This window comes from Cebidichthys violaceus, unplaced genomic scaffold (assembly GCF_023349555.1).
Source record: "Cebidichthys violaceus isolate CVI_PGR_0920_01 unplaced genomic scaffold, fCebVio1.0.p SCAF_93, whole genome shotgun sequence".
NCBI classification, from domain to species: domain Eukaryota; kingdom Metazoa; phylum Chordata; class Actinopteri; order Perciformes; family Stichaeidae; genus Cebidichthys; species Cebidichthys violaceus.
In genome coordinates, this window is record NW_027176979.1 from 452,501 (window position 1) to 478,475 (window position 25,975).

At 41.7% G+C, this 25,975-nt stretch overlaps 1 protein-coding gene across 6 annotated transcripts in view; it reads left to right on the plus strand.

The window, feature by feature from the left end:
• Positions 1-24,067, plus strand: part of LOC137867998 (NLR family CARD domain-containing protein 3-like) — a 24,496-nt gene extending 429 nt beyond the window's left edge. The window contains exons 1-17 of one of the 6 annotated variants that reach the window (XM_068704512.1): positions 1-490; positions 568-622; positions 1,254-1,347; positions 2,467-2,505; positions 2,737-2,766; positions 5,404-5,523; positions 6,557-6,670; positions 8,128-8,241; positions 8,916-8,991; positions 9,147-9,375; positions 9,539-11,339; positions 11,437-11,610; positions 12,321-12,494; positions 13,204-13,377; positions 14,388-14,561; positions 22,959-23,005; positions 23,138-24,067. The exon at positions 1-490 is cut by the window's left edge and continues 429 nt beyond it. In XM_068704512.1, coding sequence (XP_068560613.1) covers positions 2,759-2,766; positions 5,404-5,523; positions 6,557-6,670; positions 8,128-8,241; positions 8,916-8,991; positions 9,147-9,375; positions 9,539-11,339; positions 11,437-11,610; positions 12,321-12,494; positions 13,204-13,377; positions 14,388-14,561; positions 22,959-23,005; positions 23,138-23,712 — 3,780 coding nt within the window. In that variant the 5' untranslated portion in view covers positions 1-490; positions 568-622; positions 1,254-1,347; positions 2,467-2,505; positions 2,737-2,758 and the 3' untranslated portion in view covers positions 23,713-24,067. The other 5 variants (XM_068704513.1, XM_068704515.1, XM_068704518.1 and 2 more) reach the window with 5 other exon arrangements.
• Positions 24,068-25,975: the final 1,908 nt, after the last annotated feature.

A 25,975-nucleotide genomic window follows, 5' to 3' on the forward strand; every position in this document is an offset into this window, starting at 1 on the left:
AAAAGTAAATGATTCAGAGCGCAGCTTCAGTCTGATACGTGGGTAAGTTGTCCCGCCCCAACAGGTTCAACCAGATCCACAAAGTGGAGTGAAGAATACAAACACTCTCAGGTCAGACTCTGTTGTCTTAGTGAAGGTATTCATTCAAGATAAACTCTACACAACATTTGCTGCAAAGGTTTCTGCTTGATCATCTGTTCCCTACTAGTCTACATATACAAGGAGACAAAGAGGGGCGTCATGGATCCTCTAGACTATCTGGTCTAAACAACACAATCCAGTCTGTTGTCAAAGCAACTCTTTACAAGTTGAAATGATTTCTCCACAGACGCTGAGTTTGATCCTAAAGACTCTTGTTTGAGCTGTGAGGAGGTTTGTGTTCACAATGACATTTGATCCTGTGAACGCAGCTCAGACTGAGACTCAGTCCAACCAGTCAGACTGCATACTGTGATGGTGATGTGAGGACACGCCCTCTCTCTGATGAAGGGTAAGAAGCTGCGTTGCTTCACTTCGTCTGATGGAAGTTGAAGTTGAAGTGAAGCACGAAGCTCCTTTTCTACACAGACCTGCTGAGGACAGAAGAGAGCTGCTCACTGATGAAGTTCATGCTACACGTTCAGTAAGTGAGCTGTGATTGGTTGAAATGACGTCATTGATCCTTGTGAACGTGTGATTGTTTAAAGCTGCTTTCAAACACAAACGTCAGCTGGGAAACAAGATGGCCGCCTGTGTGAGCAGGCAGAGAGAAGCTGCTGTTAGTTTGAATGTTGAAGTCCAGATGAAGTGTTGCTTTGAATGAAGAAGAGGAGTTCAGTCTGATCTGGGGTCTGTCAGGACTGTTACTGGGTGGAGCACTAGGACCCAGCAGGGACCAGAGAGCTCACCTGGGCCTTTGTTCCTGCACTGAAACACACCTGAGAGACTCTCTGTTTGCTCTCACCTGCGTCCGTCATTACATCCAGGATTTTGTATAGTAACAAAGTCAAAAATTAAAATATGAAGTATAAAAAATGCACAATAAATACAAAAAAATAACAGAGTGGAACATATTAAATATAATATGTTGTTATGTTTATTATTATGATCATTAATATTATTCTAAATATTCTGATTATTATTATTATTATTATTATTATTATGTTCATCATTATTATGATCGTTATTATTTGTTTCCTCTGTTGCTCTGCTTCCAGCCCAGCTCGTTTTAAGGAGAGCTTTTATCCAATCAGATTCCTGCTCTCTGTCTCTAGGTAGAAGAGAGGCCCGAGGCCTTCAGGAAACACTCTACAGTTGAACAAAGACAGGAGGATGGACTTTGTCTCTAAATGGTGAACAGCAGCTTTGGTGAGTGAACTGCAGTAGCTTTACCTGCCATACATATTATGTATGTCATTATTTAATATGCTTGTTTCTTTATTATTATTTGTACAACTTGTTTTTATGAATATGGATTCATGTGATAGGAACTATTGTTGCGTCCTATGTTGTGCTGGGACACATTTAGTTGTGGCACAGCAACAAGAAGACGTGTGAAGCGGCAGAAGTCTAAACACTCTTTAGCTTTCAGTGTTGAAGTGTTAAGTTCAGTTGAACTCGGTGTTTCTGTGGAGTTGTCTTCATGATGTGCTTCATGTTGTTCCTCTGATGTGAATCATATCTGAATGCTGATCTTCAGTGTGAGGATGAATTCCTGTTTTAGCGTCTCAGTGTTGCCGGATTGGTTCTGACTCTGTTCATCGTCCGTTAATGACGCAGCATCCCGTCACGTATTCATGGATCTGCACTCTGCACTTAGTGTATTTGTACGTGTTGAGCTTCATTTGTACAGCAAACAAATGCTACCGTAGCTGTGGCGTCATGATGAGGTCATTAGGAGGAGGTTCAGCTGTAGGAGGACAGCACTGAAGGCCCAGGTATCAAACACACGGCCCAACACCACCGAGTCTCTTTCCATAAAGGTTCATGTGTGAATGAAGCTGTGAGGTCCATGTAAAAGTCTCCTCTGTCTGAATGACTACATGTCATCACTTTAACAAACACATGAAGACAGCAACGGTCCATATCTCTGTGCTTTAAATGGAGCAGAACCTCTGATGGACTTGATCTCTACCAGGTCTACAACATGAACCCTTCCTGCTGCTTCATTCACAGCTCTGGAGGTGAATCCATGTCCTCTTCTACAGCCAGTAACAGTGTTGAGTGTTGATGTTGTCAGTGAGGAGGAGCTTCATGTTCTCAGGTTTGTTCCAGTGTGAAGATGCTGTGGGTTAAACTTTAACACGTATCATATAAAGTCCTATAAACATGATGCAGCTGATCTTTGAACTGAGTGCTGCAGCTTCACACTGGTTTATTAAAGTGTTGGAGTGTGACAGCAGCCTGAAGACACCGAGGACTGATGAAGAAGAAGAGGATTTCATCATTGTCACACTCGCATCAACACAAAACTCTTTTTCCACACAGACCCGGTCCAGAGTGTTGAAGTCCATGAGGAGAAACTGAGTAAGTGGAACTTGAATTGATGACAAGCGAGCTGCTCTTTGTTGGTTTGTGTGTTGACCTCCTGTCTTTGATCATGAGTCCACAGCACAGCGTTGATCTGACAACAGATCCTTGAAGCTACAGCTGGCTGTCTTTAAAGTCTACATGCAGAAACACATCTGATTTCCTGATGAGACACAAATCAAATGAGACTGAAGACTAACGATGAACCCGTCTGTCTGTCTTCATCAGGTGGCTGCAGCTGATCAGCAACATGAAAAGGTATCACACTCAACACTTCTCATGACATTTGATCCTGTTTTACCTTCAACATCTTCATTCTTACTAACGTGATGTTTACTGTTTCTCTGCTCTTTCTCTTGAACATTGACTGAATTAATAACTTCATGAACTCAATGACAATGTTGAACTGATCAGTCTATGAAGGAAGAACCAATGTATGCAGAGAAGTCTGTGGACTAGTTGCTGAGGTCTAGGGACGAGTTGCAGAGGTCTGGAGGCTAATTGCTGAGATCTGGAGACTAGTTGCTGAGGTCTGGGCACTAGTTGCAGAGGTCTGGAGACTAGTTGCAGAGATCTGGAGACTAGTTGCTGAGATCTGGAGATGAGTTGCAGAGATCTGGAGACTAGTTGCTGAGATCTGGAGATGAGTTGCAGAGATCTGGAGATGAGTTGCAGAGATCTGGAGACTAGTTGCAGAGATCTGGAGACTAGTTGCAGAGATCTGGGGACTAGTTTCAGAGATCTGGAGACTAATTGCAGAGATCAGGAGACTAGTTGCAGAGATCTGGTGACTAGTTGCAGAGAGCGGTTGATGAGTTGCAGAGATCTGGAGAGTAGTTGCAGAGATCTGGAGAGTAGTTGCAGAGATTTGGAGACGAGTTGCAGAGATCTGGAGACTAGTTGCAGAGATCTGGAGACTAGTTGCAGAGATCAGGAGACTAGTTGCAGAGATCTGGGGACTAGTTGCAGAGATCTGGAGACTAGTTGCAGAGATCTGGAGACTATTTGCAGAGATCTGGAGACTATTTGCAGAGATCTGGAGACTAGTTGCAGAGATCTGGTGACTAGTTGCAGAGATCTGGTGACTAGTTGCAGAGATCTAGAGACTAGTTGCAGAGATCTGGAGACTAGTTGCAGAGATCAGGAGACTAGTTGCAGAGATCTGGGGACTAGTTGCAGAGATCTGGTGACTAGTTGCAGAGAGCGGTTGATGAGTTGCAGAGATCTGGAGAGTAGTTGCAGAGATCTGGAGAGTAGTTGCAGAGATTTGGAGACGAGTTGCAGAGATCTGGAGACTAGTTGCAGAGATCTGGAGACTAGTTGCAGAGATCAGGAGACTAGTTGCAGAGATCTGGGGACTAGTTGCAGAGATCTGGAGACTAGTTGCAGAGATCTGGAGACTATTTGCAGAGATCTGGAGACTAGTTGCAGAGATCTGGAGACTAGTTGCAGAGATCTGGGGACTAGTTGCAGAGATCTAGAGACTAGTTGCAGAGATCTGGAGATGAGTTGCAGAGATCTAGAGACTAGTTGCAGAGATCTGGAGACTAGTTGCAGAGATCTGCAGACTAGTTGCAGAGATCTGTTTCTCGGCTCCTTCACTTGAACATTGACTCATAATAATCTCATAAATCAGTTTCAGTCGTTAGATTAAATCCTGAGACTGAACTTCAGTTCAGACTTCGATACTTCACTGATGTTAGAACCAAGAACTAATAATTATGAGTTATTAAAGTGATTGCTTGTGATGTTGCTGTGTTGATACGTTGAGCTTCATCATTAGATTTCTATGTTATCTGCAGTCACAGTTTTTCTTCACATTGAACAGAAACAAATGGGAGCATCTGTGAGTGTGAAGAGGATCAGCTGAGGGCTTCATGTCACGATAATATGAGCTGTGTGAAGAGGTTATTCATTGATATTCTATATTTACTGTGAATGACATCATGTCGGTTTCACTATCTGAAGCAGCAGACTGAACATTTTAAATAAAGTTGTTGATTCAAATGCTGACTGGAGCTCTTTAGACAAACTGTGAGATGATCTCAGGTTCAACACGACACACGTCACGCTGTATCCACGACAACGACTGAAGTCCTCGCGTTCACCCTGTGGACCCAGCGGTGTGACGGTGTTATTAACAGAGAGCACTTGAACACACCACAGAGTGACAGGAGGAGGGCTCAGGGTTCAGGTCCAGAGGGTGGAGCTTTATGTTTCTACCTCAGCTGCTGAGCTCCCCCTGGTGGTCAGTGAGGTTTACACTCAGTCAACAGACTTCATGTTCAGCTGGATTCATTCACACTCATTACTTTGTTCACCTTGTTTTACAGATGAACGGCTTCAATCATTCACTCACACTTCAGACGTTGTTCAAGCAAACATTCATTCATTCATCTCTTCAATGTGATGACTTCATCTTTCTACAATCAGCTGTTTCTCTTCTTTCAATCACTGTAAACTGAATATTTTTGGGTTTTGAACCGTTTCAAGACGACATCTTGAGCTCTGAGGAATCATCATGGATCATTGTAGTTCTTGTTGTACTTGTACATTAAAGTGTTGATCTACAGTAATATCATAGTTGGTTATAGATGTGCATCTCTGTGTCTGGCATCAGCTTCTTGGTGCAGTGTGAACCTTGTTGATTAAACGTCATCGGTTCAAATCCCAGCGGTGCTAGAAGATGCTCCGTGTCACATAATGACAGCTTCTTTATTCATAACCTTCACATTCACAGCACTCACACACGTTCTTATGAGGACATATATTTATCATAAAGCGTTGATGTATTGATCCTTCTCTTGTTGAGAGCTGCTAGTTTTTACAACAGCTGCTGAGACTGAAGACTAAAAAGTGATTTAGCTTCCCTGCTGGTCTTCCTCTGTGTGCCAGGATCCATCAGAGACCAGAGTCCCCTGGACCTGAACCTGAACCCAGCTGTGTGTCCCCTGAGACTAAGCAGTCACACCAACATGGCGTCGATTTTAAAGGAGGAGAAGTCTCTTCTGCAGAGTAAGTATACATTACATTTAACATGTAGCTGACAGCGTCCCAGTAGAACTGGTCTTCTACTGCTGATATTAAAGTACTCTGTGAAGAAGAGTGGACCGGTGATGATACTGCTATTTGTCCTGCTTTCTGAAAAGTAACGAGAAGTAGTAAAACCAGAACTACGTCAGTGATCGGTCACTTCCTGGATGAAACAGGAAGTGGTTTATTACCTAAAGTGTGTCCAGACTACAACCAGGACGGTGTGTTTGAGTTCAGACAACCAATGAGGGACAGAGTTCATTACAGTCCAGTGATTCACAATCAGAGCAGTCAAACTGAACCAGAACTTCAGGTACATGTCATGAGAACATGAAAGTACATCCTTCTCAAGTAAACAAGTGAAAGTGTGTTAGAGAGCTACGTTTTAATATGTTAAAGACATGAGATGTACGTCAGCTGTGTGGAGGTGTCGTGTCACAGATGGCTCTCAGATGGTGGTGGAAGATGTTCAGTGACTCTGCTGTCCTGACTTCAGTACTTCATTCCACCACTGTGGGACCAGAACAGAACAGAGTGAGGATGGAGATGAGAGACCACAGGGTCCTCTGAGGGACAGGACGGACAAACGTCCAGAGGTAGAGGAGGAGTGTAGGGTTTGACCATGGCTCCTCAGTAGGAAGGACCAGTTCCCTTCACTTCCCTGTAGACCAGCACCAGAGTCTGGAGCTGATGTGAGCTGAGGCTGGGAGCCGGTTTAGAGAAGCCGTTTAGGAGAACATGGATGTTAGTTTATCAGACAGGAGAGGACCAAACCACATACATGAGTGATGCGACAGGTCAACAGTCTTAAGTCTTCAGACATCTGACCAACAACACACTGGTTCAAAAAAAGCTGCAGGAAATACAACAAGTATCCCATGTTGAATGAACATAAGCAAGACGTGTTCCAAAGACATATTTTAATTGAAATGAAATAACTTTTAACATCCAATAAAACCAGTGAAAGCAGAGATATGAAGATTGTATGTTCAGTAAATGTCAGTGTTTCTATCAGTTCACAGCAGCAGAGAGAAAAGTCTCCTGAACCCAGCTGTGTGTCCATGAAGAGTGATCGCTCTAAAGGTGGTCTGATTAACTTCAAAGATGGACGCCGTTCTTATGACCCAGAGTAAGTAATTAGAACCTTATGAAACAATAAGCTAGCTGTTCTAATCCTCAGTTATGATACAGAATTGTTTGTGCATCAAGTACAGTGTTGTTTTCATCATAATCAATCACGACAAAACACAATGTCGTTAACTAGCTGGTCTGGGGACGATGTGCAGAGGTCTGGGGACTAGCTGCAGAATATTGGGGACTACCAGCGGTGATATGGGGAGTAGTTTCAGGGGTTCTGGGTCAACATTCAGAGGTCTGCGTCCAGGCTTCAGAGCTCTGGGAACAAGTTGTAAATGTATGCTGATTAGTGACAGATGTTTGGGGCCTAGCTACAGAGGTCTGTGCACTAAATACAGAAGTTCAGTGACTACCAGCAGAGGTCTGGTGGCAGAAAGCACTTTGATGAAGTCAGTAGTTCAAAGAGTTGCCTGTTGGAAGGCCGTCCTTATATATCCTAGTCTTTGTTGGTGACGAGGTTTGTTGAGACTCTTGCTGTGTTGAGCTGAGATGAAGTAAATATATTCCTAATGAGTTTCTTACATGGCTAATGAACATTAATATTCTACTAATATTCTCATTTACATGCAGCCGTGCATTTGATAGATGTAAACCTCATCCTCATCACTGAGGCCAGTGAATCACACGTCGGCTGTGTTTGACGGGTCGATGCTCACACACGTAGTTTATCACATCACAATATGGAAAAATGGAACGGCAGAAGACTCTTGTGCCTTTTGGCTTCTTTTCGTTAAATATGTTTTTTTCAAAGTGTTCCACTGGTGGCAGACTTGTTGGACCGTGTGAACTCAGCCTCCCTCTTTTATTCCTTCAAACACCTTCTTGAAAAGGTCCACGTTGAGATATTTGTTCATATCCAAAAGCCTGTTGATGTCAAAGTCCTTCATAATGCTTCAAAGTAGGTGTGTTTCTCCTTCTGAACACAAATGAGAGCTTTTTTGGGGGCATGCATCTGTACTAGTTGGTTTGTGTTCAACGCACAGAGCTGGTCATGAAGAGGAAAGAGACCATGTGTTGCAAAGTGATGTAAACACCATATTGATGACCATATTCATAATGAGCTGTCTACATGTCCAAAAAATGCTCAATAAACCCTGAATAATATCGACATATCCCACATGTCTTCACTGGAAAATGCTCCATACGGAATAAGGACTTATTCAGAATATCTAAACGGATAATGATGTTTACATAAACCACATCAAATTTGAAATATTGTCATATTCTGAATAATAGTGGAATATGAGTGTGCATGTAAACAGTCATTGTGTCTCATTGTGATGCCTCTTTGGTTGATTAAGCAAACAAGTCACCATAAAAAAATCATTGTCTTCTTCGCCATTAAAGACACATTTTATTGTCAGTAAAATAACTTTTACTGACTAATAAAACCAGTGAAAGCAGAGATATGAAGATTGTATGTTCAGTAAATGTCAGTGTTTCTATCAGTTCACAGCAGCAGAGAGAAAAGTCTCCTGAACCCAGCTGTGTGTCCATGAAGAGTGATCGCTCTAAAGGTGGTCTGATTAACTTCAAAGATGGACGCCGTTCTTATGACCCAGAGTAAGTTCTTTAAACAGATGAAACAGATGACGAGCTGATACACAGATACAACTTTGGTCGTCTATCATTTATAGTCTTTAATCTGTCATCATGATCTCATTTCTCATTATGATCATGATACATGACACAATATCTTTAACTACTTGTTGTAGGTTTTACATCAGACAGGAAGTAGCATTCTGGATATAATCCTAACTCTAGTTGCAGAGGTCTGGAGACTAGAAAGACTCTGAGGAGGAAGTCTCCCCAATGGTGCTGTGGACAAAACCAAATACAGACCCTTTGTTTCAGTGATGTGACAGATCAACAGTATGAAGTCTTGGTACATCTGACTAACAACACAATGGTAGAATAGAAACTACACCAAATATGAACAAGTATCACATCAGAAGTGATTCTAGTTGTTTCTAGTTGTAGTTGTATCTAGAGGTGGAAGGTATAGAAGGTATATAAAGTAAACCGGTATGAATTTGACCTAGGATGTAATCTTTGACTTTACCGTGCTGCCAATAAAACAACTTCTACTGTCCAATAAAAGCAGAGATGAGAATCTGTTTAGCATCTGGTTTTCATTGTGATCAATCATGACAGAACTCAACATCTTTAACTAATTGTTGTATTTGTGTTAATGGTACAAACACAATGTGAGCTGATTCTTCATGATACCTCCACAGAGAGGACCAGGAGAGCTCAGAGGTTCCCAGAGGTCAGTCTGCCCAGCAGCATCAAACACTGGACTCCATATTCATGGTCTGTACATGTACAACTACTTTTACATCTATTTTGTTCACAATCATCTCCATGCTGCACTTTGTAGACCAGTGGATCGTCAGTCTGTCCAACATGGATCTGATGTTTGGTTCCATGGTTTTAGTTTGTGTCATTCATAGAATGTTCTATTCCAGCTGCTGGAGGAGAACATCGTCACTTTTGTGAAGAACGAGCTGAAGAAGATCCAGCAGGTTGTGGGTTCAGATTACCCAGAATGCTTAGAGAGTCAGAAGGAGGATGAGGAGGTGTTGGACGGTGAGGATGAAGAGCAGAGGAGGAGCAGCAGAGAGGCATTTGTGAAGATCACACTGCACTTCCTGAGGAGAATGAAGCAGGAGGAGCTGGCTGACTGTCTGCAGAGCAGTAAGAGGATTTCTCTAAAGATGTAACATGCTGGATAAATGTGACGTTTACTAAAGTCTCAAGAGATGGACCAACATATATTCATAGACTCATTCTTTGAGGACATGACATGTTGAAATCTATTCATTGACTCATTGATCTTCTTTGTTGTGTGTTCATTCAGGACTTCTTGCTGCAGTTTGTCAGCGTGAACTCAAATCTAACCTGAAGAAGAAGTTCCAGAGTGTGTTTGAGGGGATCGCTAAAGCAGGAAACCCAACCCTTCTGAATCAGATCTACACAGAGCTCTACATCACAGAGGGAGGGACTGCAGAGGTCAATGATGAACATGAGGTCAGACACATTGAAGCAGCATCCAGGAAACCACACAGACCAGAAAAAACCATCAGACAAGAAGACCTCTTTAAAGCCTCACCTGGAAGAGAGGAACCAATCAGAACAGTGATGACAAAGGGAGTGGCTGGCATTGGGAAAACAGTCTTAACACAGAAGTTCACACTGGACTGGGCTGAAGACAAAGACCACCAGGACATACAGTTCACATTTCCATTCACTTTCAGAGAGCTGAATGTGCTGAAAGAGAAGTACAGCTTGGTGGAACTTGTTCATCACTTCTTCAGTGAAACCAAAGAAGCAGGAATCTGCAGGTTTGAAGAGTTCCTGGTTCTGTTCATCTTTGACGGTCTGGATGAGTGTCGACTTCCTCTGGACTTCCACAACAATGAGGTCCTGACTGATGTTACAGAGTCCACCTCAGTGGATGTGTTGTTGACAAACCTCTTCCGGGGGAAACTGCTTCCCTCTGCTCGCCTCTGGATCACCACACGACCTGCAGCAGCCAATCAGATCCCTCCTGAGTGTGTTGGCATGGTGACAGAGGTCAGAGGGTTCACTGACCCACAGAAGGAGGAGTACTTCAGGAAGAGATTCAGAGATGAGGAGCAGGCCAGCAGGATCATCTCCCACATGAAGACCTCACGAAGCCTCCACATCATGTGCCACATCCCAGTTTTCTGCTGGATCACTGCTACAGTTCTGGAGGAGGTGTTGAAGACCAGAGAGGGAGGAGAGCTGCCCAAGACCCTGACTGAGATGTACATCCACTTCCTGGTGGTTCAGTCCAAACTGAAGAAGGTCAAGTATGATGGAGGAGCTGAGACAGATCCACACTGGAGTCCAGAGAGCAGGAAGATGACTGAGTCTCTGGGAAAACTGGCTTTCGATCAGCTGCAGAAAGGCAACCTGGTCTTCTATGAATCCGACCTGACAGAGTGTGGCATCGATATCAGAGCAGCCTCAGTGTACTCAGGAGTGTTCACACAGATCTTTAGAGAGGAGAGAGGACTGTACCAGGACAAGGTGTTCTGCTTCGTCCATCTGAGTGTTCAGGAGTTTCTGGCTGCTCTTCATGTCCATCTGACCGTCATCAATTCTAGAGTCAATCTGCTGTCAGAAGAACAAACAACCTCCCGGTTGTCTAAAGTATTTAGAGACAAACCTAAACCAAAACGTCTCTACCAGAGTGCTGTGGACAAGGCCTTACAGAGTCCAAATGGACACCTGGACTTGTTCCTCCGCTTCCTCCTGGGTCTTTCACTGGAGACCAATCAGACTCTCCTACGAGGTCTGCTGACACAGACAGGAAGTAGCTCACAGACCAATCAGAGAACAGTCCAGTACATCAAGGAGACGATCAGTGAGAATGTATCTCCAGAGAAAAGCATCAATTTGTTCCACTGTCTGAATGAACTGAATGATCGTTCTCTAGTGGAGGAGATCCAACAGTCCCTGAGTTCAGGACTTCTCTCCACAGATAAACTGTCTCCTGCTCAGTGGTCAGCTCTGGGCTTCATCTTACTGACATCAGAAGAAGATCTGGATGTGTTTGACCTGAAGAAATACTCTGCTTCAGAGGAGGCTCTTCTGAGGCTGCTGCCAGTGGTCAAAGCCTCCCACAAAGCTCTGTAAGTACAGAGGGTTAGATTCATATATCATAACTTAAATATGCTGCTATCTTTTCTACCTATTGCTTATTTTTTTTCTTCATCATTGTCTCTTCAGACTGAGTGACTGTAACCTCTCAGAGAGAAGCTGTGAAGCTCTGTCCTCAGTTCTCAGCTCCCAGTCCTCTAGTCTGAGAGAGATGGACCTGAGTAACAACAACCTGCAGGATTCAGGAGTGAAGCTGCTCTCTGCTGGACTGGAGAGTCCACACTGTGAACTGGAAACTCTGAGGTCAGATCAAGTTAGTTTGTTTTCAATGATTTTAATGTGTCTCTAAACTATCAGCTCCATGCAGTGTAAACAGCCTCTCTCTTTCTGAATCTTTGAATTTGTTCATTAGGATTTCAGATTTAATGAACCCCTTTTTCACCAGGAAATTAACCAGAATTATGGAACCAGAGGAACTAATCTCAGAGAATAAACTAGGGTCCAAAAGTATTTTTTGTGAATTTTTGTTTGTGTTTCCATCACATCATAAGAACCCTGTAAAACAGACGCCATTTGAGCCACAGTGAATTAAAAACAATGACAGCGTTTCAAACAGTTTTCACTCACAATAAAACATCACAGAGTCATCCTGTTTTTCCTCTTATTTATGCTTCGTGATGTTATGTTTGAAATAATTAATGAATGAAAAGTAGAAAAGCAGAAGTGGAAAAGAGACTGAAAACTTGAATGTCTGTATCTACAGTGACGATCTGCTGAGAGTTTGATGGTTGTTTATTTCTGCTGTAGAACGTAACGACATGAAATCAGAATATGAAGTTTAATTTCTCTTTATCACTCACTTTGTCCTCTCTCTCTCTCTCTCTCTCTTTTAAATGAGTCAGGAAGACAACAGAAAAGCCTAATTTAGGATTTAACACCAAACAACAACATTAAATATCCACCCCTCATCCTGATAATGTAATTTTTCTTCTTGTTGATTGTTGTCTCTTCAGACTGAGTGGCTGTATCCTCTCGGAGAGAAGCTGTGAAGCTCTGTCCTCAGTTCTCAGCTCCCAGTCCTCTAGTCTGAGAGAGATGGACCTGAGTAACAACAACCTGCAGGATTCAGGAGTGAAGCTGCTCTCTGCTGGACTGGAGAGTCCACACTGTGAACTGGAAACTCTGAGGTCAGATCATGTTAGTTTGTCTTCAATGATTTAAATGTATCTCTAGACTCAGCTCCATGCAGTGTAAACAGCCTCTTTTTTTCTGAATCTTTGAATTTGTTCCTCAGGATTTCAGATTTTATGAACCATTTTTCACCAGGAAATTAACCAGAATTATGAAACCAGAGGAACTAATCTCAGAGATTAAACTAGGGTTCAAAAGTAATTTTTTTGAATTTCTGTTTCCATCACATCATATGAACCTTGTAGAACAGACATTTGATCCACAGTGGATTAAAAACAATGAAAGCGTTTAATACACAGTTTTCTTTCACAATAAAACATCACAAAGTCAACCTGTTGTTCCTCTTATTTATGCTTTGTGATGTTATGTTTGATATAATTAATGAATGAAAAGTAGAAAAGCAGAAGTGGAAAAGAGACTGAAAACTTAAATGTCTGGCTCTACAGTGACGATCTGCTGAGAGTTTGATGGTTATTTATTTCTGCTTTAGAAGTTAACCGACATGAAATCAGAATATGAAGTTTAATTTCTCTTTATCACTCACTTTATACTCTCTCCGTCTCTCTCTCTCTCTCTCTCTTTTAAACAAGTCTGGAAGACAACAGAAAAGCCTAATTTAGGATTTAACACCAAACAACAACATTAAATATCCATCCCTCATCCTGATAATGTAATTTTTCTTCTTGTTGATTGTTGTCTCTTCAGACTGAGTGTCTGTAACCTCTCCGAAAGAAGCTGTGAAGCTCTGTCCTCAGTTCTCAGCTCCCAGTCCTCTAGTCTGAGAGAGATGGACCTGAGTAACAACAACCTGCAGGATTCAGGAGTGAAGCTGCTCTCTGCTGGACTGGAGAGTCCACACTGTGAACTGGAAACTCTGAGGTCAGATCATGTTAGTTTGTCTTCAATGATTTAAATGTATCTCTAGACTCAGCTCCATGCAGTGTAAACAGCCTCTTTTTTTCTGAATCTTTGAATTTGTTCCTCAGGATTTCAGATTTTATGAACCATTTTTCACCAGGAAATTAACCAGAATTATGGAACCAGAGGAACTAATCTCAGAGACTAAACTAGGGTTCAAAAGTAATTTTTTTGAATTTCTGTTTCCATCACATCATAAGAACCTTGTAGAACAGACATTTGATCCACAGTGGATTAAAAACAATGAAAGCGTTTGATACACAGTTTTCATTCACAATAAAACATCACAAAGTCATCCTGTTGTTCCTCCTATTTATGCTGTGAACTGGAAACTCTCAGGTCAGGATTTATCAATATGTTCCACTGATGACCACAATAATCCTGAATTACATTTATGGATAAACTCTTAACCTGCATACGATTGTGTCTTTGCTTGCATGGTTTTAAATCAATTGTGTTTATTTTGTTTCCATTATTTAAAAAAATATCATTTAAACATGTTTAATAGTCTTTTCTTTCTCACTCTGCTGTTATATCAGTTATCAGTAATGTTATCAGTGTTTGGCTGTGACTAGAAAACAATCAGTAACAATGTTAATGTAACCCCACAGTAGCCCACAGTATCTCAGTACTGCAGTAACCTTCCAGCCCTCACAGTTCCCTCAGATTAATTGAGATAGATAGATAGATAGATAGATAGATAGATAGTAACTTTATTGATCCCGCGAGGGGAAATTATTTTGTTGCAATCAGTAATAGGTTACAGTAAAAATCCTAATATCATATAAAAAATGCACATGTCAATACACAATATATACAATTATAATAACAGAGTAAAGATATTAGATAAAGAATGTACCCTATATACACAATGAAATAGAATAACAGAATAATATTAAATCAACTAAATAAACAGTAGTGCAAAGATTTAACCAACAATAACTGACGTGTGTTGTTTTGTGTGTTTGCAGCCTGTCAGGCTGTCTGATCACAGAGGAAGGCTGTGCTTCTCTGGTCTCAGCTCTGAGCTCCAACCCTTCCCATCTGAGAGAGCTGAACCTGAGCTACAATCATCCAGGAGACTCAGGAGTGAAGCTGCTGTCTGCTGGACTGGAGGATCCACACTGGAGACTGGAAACTCTCAGGTATGAAGAGGCCTGCTGCAGCCACAGACAATCAGTCTGATAGAGGAGGTAGAGCTGGAGACATTTTTTCTGTCACACTGTCAGCCTGGTTAATATGACCCTGACACAACAAGCTGACCTCAAACTACCAGAGACTCATCAAACTGTTTGTGTCCCACATCAGACCATCAATACAGACAGAAGTAGTCAGGGAACAGTAGCCAGGATGAGCCCAAACAGGGAGGGAAGGTGATGAAACTTGTTTCAACATTACAAAATAGGACAGTGGTTTATCCTGACACGTTGGGTTGACATGCGTCAAAGTCATCACTCTGCAGATTTGTGGACTCATATCAAACAATAGTTGATGTTTTCATGCTCATCATCTGCCACCAGTGTGTGTTGCCCTTTAGTCCGGACATTATTGTGAAAAGACAAACGGACAAAGAAACAATCTGTTTCAAACGTCTTGATAAATCATCATTACATTACATTACAGTCATTTAGCAGACGCTTTTATCCAAAGCGACTTGCAATAAGTGCATTCAACATTGGTAATCAAAAGAACTACTAGTCACCAGAAGTCATAAGTACTTTTCCTTTTCCAAACAAGCATCTAAGAGCATGAAGCAGAGCATAACTCAGAGCCAAAGTACAGAAACAAGAGAAACAGTTAGTGCTATAAGTAATACAAATACAATAAGTGCAACAAGCTAGTATGAAAACAATAAGTGCTGAGTGGAAGGCTCAGGGAAGCACTTCCTGAAGAGGTGGGTTTTCAGCCTGCGCCGAAAGATGGGCAGCGACTCCGCTGTCCTGACGTCAGTGGGAAGTTCATTCCACCACTGTGGGGCCAGGACAGAAAACAGATGTGACCAGGTCGGGCAGGGGTGTAAGGCTTGACCGTGGCCTGGAGATAGGAAGGAGCTGTTCCTTTCACTGCCCTGTATTCTAGCACCAGAGTCTTAAACTGGATGCGAGCTCTTACAGGTAGCCAGTGTAGAGAACGGAGAAAGGAAGTTGTGTGGGAGAACTTGGGGCGATTGAACACCAGGTGAACTGCGGCTTTCTGAACAAGCTCCAGAGGTCTGATGGCCGACGCCGGGGCTCCGGCGAGTAGAGAGTTGCAGTAGTCCAGGCGGGAGATGACAAGAGCCTGGATGAGAACCTGCGCCGTCTCGTCAGTCAGGAAGGGACGAATCCTCCTGATGTTGTAGAGCAGGAATCTGCAGGAGCGTGTAACGGATGAAATGTTTGCCGAGAATGACAGTTGGTCATCCAGGGTCACACCCAGGTTCCTCGCAGTCCGAGTTGGCGTCACCACGGTATCATCAATGGTGATGGACAGGTCCCGGTGCGGGCAACCCTTCCCCGGGAGGAACAGTAGCTCAGTTTCGTCTAGGTTGAGCTTGAGGTGGTGTGTCGTCATCCACTTCGAGATGTCAGCCAAACACGCAGCGATGCGCGTCTCCACTTGAGTGTCACCGTGGGGAAATGACAAGACCATCACAATAGGAATGTTTTTCTGTTTTAAAGGAGTTCAGCTTTACCTGGTTGTGGTTTGTTTTGCACTGAGAGACAGTTCCCTGGCTGATAAGAGTCGACTTGTTGAAACTACAGGTGACAGTCTGCCACAGACCCTCAGTGAAGAACCAACAGCTGATTGTGGACATGGTGTGTCAGAGCCCAAAGAGGTTTATTTAGGACTGGACCAAAGTTCTGGGGGGACACAGGCAGTGCTCTGTGGCTGCAGACGGACTTGAACTGTAATATTTTCACCCCCAGATTACAGATAATAGAAACCAGTGTTGACTGTTGCTAGGAGACGGGATGTGAACGGCTTTGTACATCCAACCATCCCCCCCGACCTCCTCCATCAGAGGTATGTGGCGCTGTAGTGATTTCAGGATACTTTCTCCTTTACTTCTGAGAGACAACAGTCATTACTACACAAATACAAGAGGTCGCTTGTCAGGACCAAAACATCCAACAATCAATATTTCTATATTGACAACGGATCAGCTGACTCTGTGTGACGGTGAAGAGTTGTGTGGTGCTGATGAACCCACAGAGAACCGTCTCCATCTCTGCAGCTCTACAGAGCTTTTGAGCCTCTTTTAGCTCCTAGTTTTGGTTCTGTCTCAGTGTTTCCAGCAGCAGCTGTTTTCATCCAACAAGCTGTGATGAAGCCTCTGTTCACTACCTGCTCAGCAGCAAACAGCAGACAGACTCAGCCAGAGACTAGCTGGTGAACATAGTGGAGCATTCAGCAGCTAAAGAGACAGATGTTTCCCTCAGGAGGTGGTGGAGACCAAAAACAGAGCTAGAAGAGAGAGAACATTGGACTTCATTCATCAGGTGACACAAACACAGAGACTCCTGATGAGTCATCATGTTTAGTTTAATTTATTTATTTATTTTGCACCATTTAAACAATAAAATAAAAATAAACAAACATAACAGAGATAAATAATATCACAGTGCAGGAAGAGGCAGAAAGCCAACTGGGCTTATTTGAAGTCTCCACATATTTAATATTAAAATTAACAATATTACAGAGAACATAAAATGAATATGCATAAGATACGACCAAGTACAATATTATTGACAATATATTTTTATAAGATATGAAATCTGATAACATATCAATACATTACAACCAACAAAAGAGAAATAAAATGTAATTGTGTCGAGTGTGTGTGAGTGAGAGTAAGTCTGGACTTGTGTTTGTTCAGGGATGTTGGTTTAGTCCATATGAGTGAATCAACTATAAATATAATATAACAGCTAAAACAAGACAGACATGAACAATAATACATTAAAACAGCAATTACATTTTATTTGAAGCACCTTTTGAAACATTTTATGAAGGAACATTTTTTTGTTAGGTGTGAAAAGTGATTCATAATTTGGTTCCTCTAAATCTTATTGAAAATTGACCTCTGCTGGTCAGTAATTTAGGAGGATGAAGATGTGAAGATGACGAGTTGAGTAAGAGTGAACTTGTGAATTGACTTTAAAGTCTTGAAATGATCAGGAATATTCCTTCACCTGAAAGTATCTCATCAATAAAAACACAAGTTTGATAAATATTGATGTCATAAATAGTAAGAATCAGTTTCTGAATAGAGGAGCAGATGAGATGTGAGACTCTGATCGGGTTGCAATCCTAACAAAACCTTTCTAGAGGACCAACATGAGAAGGAAAAGTATTGATCCAAAGTACAGTACAATATGAAAGATACTGATAAATGATACTGTAATAAAGAATAAGGAGACAAGATGTCTACCCCTCCTTATTATTCCTGTAGGTTTATTTTCTACTACCAGTCAATATGTTGTAATGATGAAGTCAGCCTGTGTGTTCAGCACATTGTGGAACCTGCGGCTTGTTTCCCTTCACCTGTATAAAGTGCTGTACTTAGGACTGTTATTAGCTGCCTGTAGTTATTACACAGGATAGGATTAGGCTCTGTTATTGTTATTGTTGTTATTAATGTTTACCTGGCGTGTATAAATTGTGACGGGGGGAAGTGACGCGAGAGAGACGGACGGAGAGTTTGGAGAAGTAGTATCAGCGGATTGTGCATAAAGTGATCTGTGACTAAGGATGGAGGGAATAGTGATGGAGAGGGTGGGAGTGAGGATATGGATTACAAGAACTGGACTGAAGTACGGAAAGATAGACGAGTCAGGAATCAGAGTCGTGTATCTGGTAGTAGTTTGGATGTGATATCAGGAAAGTTAGTCCGGTGGCGCCGACTCGCGGGTTGAAGGAGGAAGTCTGTGAAATGTTGATGGCGAAGGTGCTGGGTGACGGCGGCTTGTTGATCAAGTGTTAGGATGAGGAGCAGAGAGAGAAAGCAATGAAGCTGAAAACAGTGTGTGTGGAGAATATGAGATCAAGCATAAGAGGTGGAAACATGATAGAGATTAAAGGTCTGCAAGCAGGAAGAGGAGAGAGGGTTGATAGTTTGTCAGTGCTGCTGGATTTCCAAGAGAGGGCGTTGCCTGATGAAGTCACTGTGGGATATATAAGTTCTTCTGTAAGAGCTTCTGTCCCACCACCTGTGAGGTGTTTCAAATGACAAACATATGGACATATTGCTGCAGGGTGCAAAGGGAAACTAAAGTGTGGAAGATGTGGAGGGGAACATGAGTATGGGGAATGTGAGGACGGGACAGAGCTCAAATGTGCAGATTGCGGAGGTGCACATAGTGTGGCCTATGGTGGGTGTGAAGAGAGGAAGAAGGCAGTGGAAGTGCAGCAGATAAAAATGAACATGAATATATCATATGAGCAGCAAAGATGGTCCAGAGGGAGAGTCGAGGGGAGAGGGGGGGGGGAGATATATCAAGGAAGGAACCGACTCAACAGTCAAATGAACAACGTGTGACAAAGATGCAAAGGGGAGATGAGAATATATATGAATATATTATATATGGGAATATATTGATAATAAATAAGGAGAGCTTTGTGTATTTCATGGCTGAAGTAGTTAACTGCACATTCCAAGCAAAAGGGAGATCTGAGAAGATTGACATAATAGTAAAGAGTGCAGCAAGATATTTAAATATTCATGGGTGACTGGGACGGCTGTTCAGGAAGAGCTTAAAAAAACAGGAACAGTTAAACAAAGAATGGTGTTCACAGGATCAGTCATCATGTTAATTCTCCAGTGGAATGCAAGGAGTCTGTTGGCAAATGGCCAAGAATGTAAAGCTTTTCTTAATGGGTTAGAAGATGAACCAGATATAATGTGTGTTGAAGAAACTTGGCTTAAGTCAAACTTAGATTTTGTGATTCAGGGATATGTGTGCATAAGAAGGGAGAGAGAAGGGGTAATGGGGGAGGAAGTGCTACCTTTGTTAGGCAAGGAATTTCTTATGGAGGGATAGAAAAAGGAAAAGACCTAGAAGATGTAGTTGTTGAAGTGTGGATAGGGGATGAAAGTTTGGTCATGGTGAATTTCTACAATCCGTGTCAACGATTGGAATTAGAAGCATTGGACTCAATAAAGGGACTAGACAGAAGAAGGGTCATGTGGTGTGGTGATTTGAATGTCCATAGTACTCCCTGGGGAGGAAAAGACTGATAGGAATGGATTGATAGTAGAGGATGTGATGGACTCCTTGGGACTGGTATGTTTAAATGATGGGAGTTCCACAAGGATTAAGTCAAGTTTAGACCTGACAATAGCATCACGGTCATTGGCAGGTATTTGTGTGTGGGAGTTATGGAAGCATTCTACTGTTGGAAGTGATCGTTACCCCATTTTCTGTAGAGTAGCTAGTGGAAGCAGGGTGGGTTCAGAAGATACAGCAGAAAGGCTCAGTGGGATCAGTTTAGAGAAACTAGTGAATCGAGTTTTAAAGATATAGATCGAGAACAGGATACAGAAATATTTCATGAAAATGTGAGAGATGCAATAATTGGAGCTGCCAATCAGACAATTATAAGAAGAAACGGTACAAAGAGGCGGAAGTTAGTTCCATGGTGGAATGATGAGTGCAGTGAGGTCATAAAGAAACAAAATAAGACTTTTAAGCTTTTAAAAAACACCCATCACTTCAAAAATGTAATAGAGTACAAGAGAATGCAAGCAGTAGTACGGAAAACTATCACAGAAACTCAAAGGAAGTATTGGAGATCATTGTGTGACACAATAGGGAGAAGCACTTCAATTAACCAAGTTTGGGGAATGATAAAGAAATGAGTGGAGTAAAACGGGAGTGAGGGTATCCAATATTGGAAAATGGTGGAGTGGTGGCTAACGATGATGAAGCAAAGGCAGAAATGTTGGCTGAAGCACTGGTTGAGCTCCATAGTTCTGGAAATATGTCAGAGGAGGGTTTAAGTGGAAGACACAGAACAAGTGAAGCAAATAAAGAATTGTTGGAAGCAGATGGAGAGAGGGACGATGCAATTAATGCTCCTTCACTTTGGAAGACATAAAAAGGGCCATAAGTAAATCAGGTCTAACTGCTCCAGGTAAAGACCAGGTTTCTGATACATCATGTTGAACCATCTGTCTGATGTAGCATTAGAGGTGATTTTGCATTTGTATAACAAAGTTTGGCAGGAAGGAAAATTACCAGGACTTTGGAAACAAGCAGTTATAATACCGACCAGGAAACCATGACTTCACACATGTGTAAAATCATGGAGCGAATGATCACAGAAAGACTGACATATTATCTGGAAACAAGGAATCTTAGGTCAAAACATCACAGTGGATTTAGGAAAGGAAGGGAACAATGGATCCAGTAGCATGTCTAGAAGCAGAGGTGAGGAAGGCACAAGTGAATAAGGAGGTAGTGGTAGCAGTATTTTTTGATGTGGAGAAAGCGTATGATTTACTGAGGAAAGAGGGACTTTTAATCAAAATGAAAAGATTAGGAATATCAGGTAAAATGTTCAGATGGGTTCAAGATGTTTAGTTTGGTCGCTCTACAGAAGTGAGAGCGGGAAGGTGTTTGTCGGCCATTTGGTGGACAATGGAACACCACAAGGAAGTGTGATTAGTCCTTCATTGTTTTCAATCATGATTGAGATGTGTATGAAAATGTTGGACAACATATAGGGAGATCTTTATTTGCAGATGATGGGGCGCTGTGGAAAAGAGGTAGGAATGTGGAATATGTTGTGAAACAGATGCAGGAAACAATCTAAAGAGTGGAACAGTGGTCATTGGAATGGGGAAGAAAGAAATACCCTTTTCTTTACAAGAAAGAACATTGGAACAGAGGTCAAGATGTATTTATATGGTAAAGAACTGAAAAGGACTCGTACACATTTTTAGGAATGTGGTTTGATGCTCGTCTCACCTGGAATGTACATATTGATAAAATGGTAAATAAATGTAAAAAGCTTTTAAATGTAATGAGATGTTTGGTGGGAGCAGAGTGGGGAGCTGACAGGGCTGCTTTGAAAGCTGTATATATGGGTCTGATAAGATCAGCTCTAGACTAAGGATGTGTGGCGTATAGGTCGCCGTCTAAAACCTTGTTGGGAAAACTGGATGTAATACAAGCATGAAGAATATAACGAGTTTGACATGTTGCCACTCCAGAAGCAGAGAGGATTTACTGTTTGAAATATTACGATCACTATTCAGAATCCATCAAATGAGGGAGTGTGTTAGTTTAGTGTGGGTCCATGTTGGAAGGAGAAGGTGGATAAAGCAGCAAAAAGGGCTTTGAAGAGTGGAAGACATAATGTTCATGTAAATATAAGTAAGTCAGAAGCTAAAGTGGCCTGTGTGAAGGGCCGATTTGACCCAATGAACATTCCATAGACGCGTCACAGCCTGCTCTGTTGAGACAACCTAACGTGACTTTGTTTGACAGAATCCGTTAGCCAATCAGAATAGAAAACTACCCGAGTGTCAAATTTCTCAAATCTGATTTGCTGAGACGTATAACCCCGCCCCTTTCGCTAGCAGCGCACGACGGCGGCGCCAGCTTTGAATCCACACAGAGCGGCGTCCGATGAACAGATAGACAGTAAACATGAACGGATTCATATTTAGTTTTGCTGCAGAACATCTCAAAGTAAGGAGCTGGTTTATGATGTGGTTTATGATTATGAGGCTTTGTTTTGTAAGTAAAACTGCCTAGGGGGCGCTGTGTGGATCGTGGTTCTTGGTATTAGACGTAGCTTTGTCACATGTTGTGTTTGGAGTTTGTACAAACAGCTGAGATGACTTTGTAGCGCAGGAGCTGCAGTTTGAGCAGCTATGACATCATCCTACTCCTTACTGATGAGTGCACGTTATGAGTGGATGAATGTTTGGATGAATGCGTTGCCCCCACTAGTGGGGGCGCTCGGGCCCAAGAGGAGTATGATTTTATTCCACTGAAAATAATAAAAGTAGATGTTTTATATTGAAAGATGGTTTGTTGAATCTGAAGCTTGTAGCATTAAAGCAGCATTAGCTTCCACAACCAGTGGCTTGAATAGTGACATACTTTGAACCATTTGTTTGTCATGTCATTGAATCCATATTTGTTCAGCTTCTCCACTGAAATATGATGGTTTACTGTATCAAAGGCTTTGGAAAGGTCTGAAAATACTGCAAGTACATTGATTAGCATCAAGTGCAGAGATGACTTCATCAACAAGGTAGAGACTCAAGTTGACTGATGACAGAAAGCATTGATGTGTAACAGCTGCTTGATATCATGTTAGACACGACTATGAATATAATAATATAACCCTGATAATAATCCATCATGAATAAGTGAACGGGATGAGCCGTCGTCATGGGCCCATCACAAGAAGCTCCTCTGAAGTCAAAGAACATGAGATCCTGATGAATCATAAGTGCTCCATGTGAACATGAAGAACAAAGCTCTGTGATGACAGGATGTAATGTCCATGTGTCCGTGCTGCTCTGACCCCCCTCCTCCTTTCAGGGCGGAGCCTGCTGGAGTCCGATGGTTCAGACCGGGTCTGAGGAAGTGTGAGTGTGCTTTGAATTTGATTCATGAGAACAAAGCGTCTTCAAACTGTGACATCACTCATTCACATCTCTGATGTCATCATCAAACAGATGAATAACTGCAGCTGTATTGTGTCTTGTTCTCTCCATCAGACTCCTGTGAACTCACACTCGACACAAACACAGTGAACAGAAACCTCAAACTGTCTGACAACAACAGGAAGGTGACATATGTGGAGAAGGATCAGTCATATCCTGATCATCCAGACAGGTTTGATATCTGGCCTCAGCTGCTGTGTAGAACTGGTCTGACTGGTCGCTGTTACTATGAGGTCGAGTGGAGAGAAAACGTTTATATATCAGTGAGTTACAGAAGAATCAAAAGGAAAGGAAAGAGTGATGACTGTTGGTTTGGAGAGAATGATCAGTCCTGGAGTCTGGAGTGCTCTGATGGTGGTTACTATGTCCGTCACAATAAGACAAGAATACACATCACCACCTCCTCCTCCTCTTCCTCCTCCTCCTCTGGTAGAGTAGCAGTGTATGTGGACTGTCCTGCTGGCTCTCTGTCCTTCTACAGAGTCTCCTCTGACACACTGATCCACCTCCACACCTTCAACACCACATTCACTGAACCTCTTTATCCTGGGTTTGGGCTCTGGTTCAGGCCTGGTTCTGTTTCCTCAGTGTCTCTGTGTTCTCTGGAGGAGCAGAGTGTCCTCCTCTAGAGGAACGTTCTCTCTGACCACATAGTTCCGTGTGTTCAGGATCACACACAGCTGATGCCAGTCAGCAGAATGTGGGAGGAGTTTCTCCTCAGGGTTCTGTTTGTAGTGTTCTCTGTCCAGTCTGGCTAGAGGTTGATGAAACAATCCTCTGAACAGAGTGATGGACTTCAACAAGCTTCCTCTCATTCTTGAAGGTGGTACATCTTCTGTGTCCAAACAGAACATCATGTCTTCCTTGTCCCCGGAGAGAGCAGCTCTCACTACATTACAAGCCTCTCTTCTCTCAACATGAACATAGATGTGTTCTTATCAAGACTATCTCTGAAGTGGAATAAACACGTCTCCTCATGTTCAACTCAAAGTGTCCGTGAGTCTGTTCTTCTTCTACCAACAAGAAGAACACAAACTTCATGACACCTTTAATGTCTTCATGTTGTTCAAAGAGCTTTTTCATTTTCATCCAAACACATTTATTCAAGAGAACTTTAAGTGTTGAGAGGAGATAGAATGTTCAAATAGATACATGTGATATTTGACTTCATCACATCTAAATACGTCTTGAATCAAAGTCCTTTAAATGACCTTTACCAGAGCTTTCAACCGCATCTCATGAGCTTCTTCACTGGAGAGAGTTTGTTTGAAAGTGGTTTGAAGTAGTTTACATTCAAAGTATTTCAGTAGATGTTGTTGTACATGTGTTGTCTTACACTTCACATGTGACGAGATGAGTGACTTTTCACATGTGACGTGTTTTAAATGTGACGCTTTTAAAAGAAGACAAGAAGAAGAAAAAGTAGTTGACAAGAAGAAGAAGAAAGATCAAAGATCAGTGTTCACATTACAGACAAATAGATGATGGACTTCAAACATCTGAAGTGATGGAAGTCATCAATAACAGACTTCATTCACATTTTAACTTCATCTCATCAACTTGATCTTTAATGTTGTTCTATTGATATTTCATGTTAAATGTGTTTAGTTTCATATTGTTTCAAACATGTTGTCACTTCAGTGACTTGGATTTGTAAACTTGTCAAATAAAAACCTTCATATAAGAGATTTCCTACGGCACCTGAATGCACCACAAGAGCCCGCCCCCGAGGAGCTGTGATTGGTGGAGAGCTGGTGTCGTCAAAGGAGCAGAAACCAGAAGCAAAGAACCAGGAGGACAGACTTTAAATAAACCAGCAGAGATTCAATCATGTAACATTTCTACCTGCTGCAGGTGAGGTCACTTCCTGCTGCAGGTCAGGTCACTTCCTGTTTGTGTTGTGAGACATGTCACTGACGGGGTACATCCCAAGTCTCTTAATTGCATCTCCGTTTCCCTCACTTGGGTCCTTTCCTTGCGTCTTAGTCCCTCCCACCAGGGATGCATGGAGGAAACCACACGAGGAGAGAGGAAACGAGGAAACATGTTTTAAGAGACATGAGACGTCTTTTCCTCTGAAGCATCACGTGAAGAGACGTCTGTTTTTGTTAGTCGGCTTTAACAGCTGGAGAGACTTTTCATAGTTTGTGTTTGTTCACATGATCACTGTACTTCATAATAACACTAGTAACTAATAAAGACACAGTAATCATCACTACTTCATAACACTAGTAACTAATAACACTAGTAACTAATAAAGACAGTAATCATCACTGTACTTAGTAATAGTAACTAATAACACTAGTAACTAATAAGACACAGTAATCATCACTGTACTTCATAATAGTAACTAATAACACTAGTAACTAATAAAGACACAGTAATCATCACTGTACTTAGTAATAGTAACTAATAACACTAGTAACTAATAAAGACACAGTAATCATCACTGTACTTCATAATAACACTAGTAACTAATAAAGACAGTAATCATCACTGTACTTTGTAATAGTAACTAATAACACTAGTAACTAATAAAGACAGTAATCATCACTGTACTTCATAATAGTAACTAATAACACTAGTAACTAATAAAGACACAGTAATCATCACTGTACTTAGTAATAGTAACTAATAACACTAGTAACTAATAAGACACAGTAATCATCGCTGTACTTCATAATAGTAACTAATAACACTAGTAACTAATAAAGACAGTAATCATCACTGTACTTAGTAATAGTAACTAATAACACTAGTAACTAATAAGACACAGTAATCATCACTGTACTTCATAATAGTAACTAATAACACTAGTAACTAATAAAGACACAGTAATCATCACTGTACTTAGTAATAGTAACTAATAACACTAGTAACTAATAAGACACA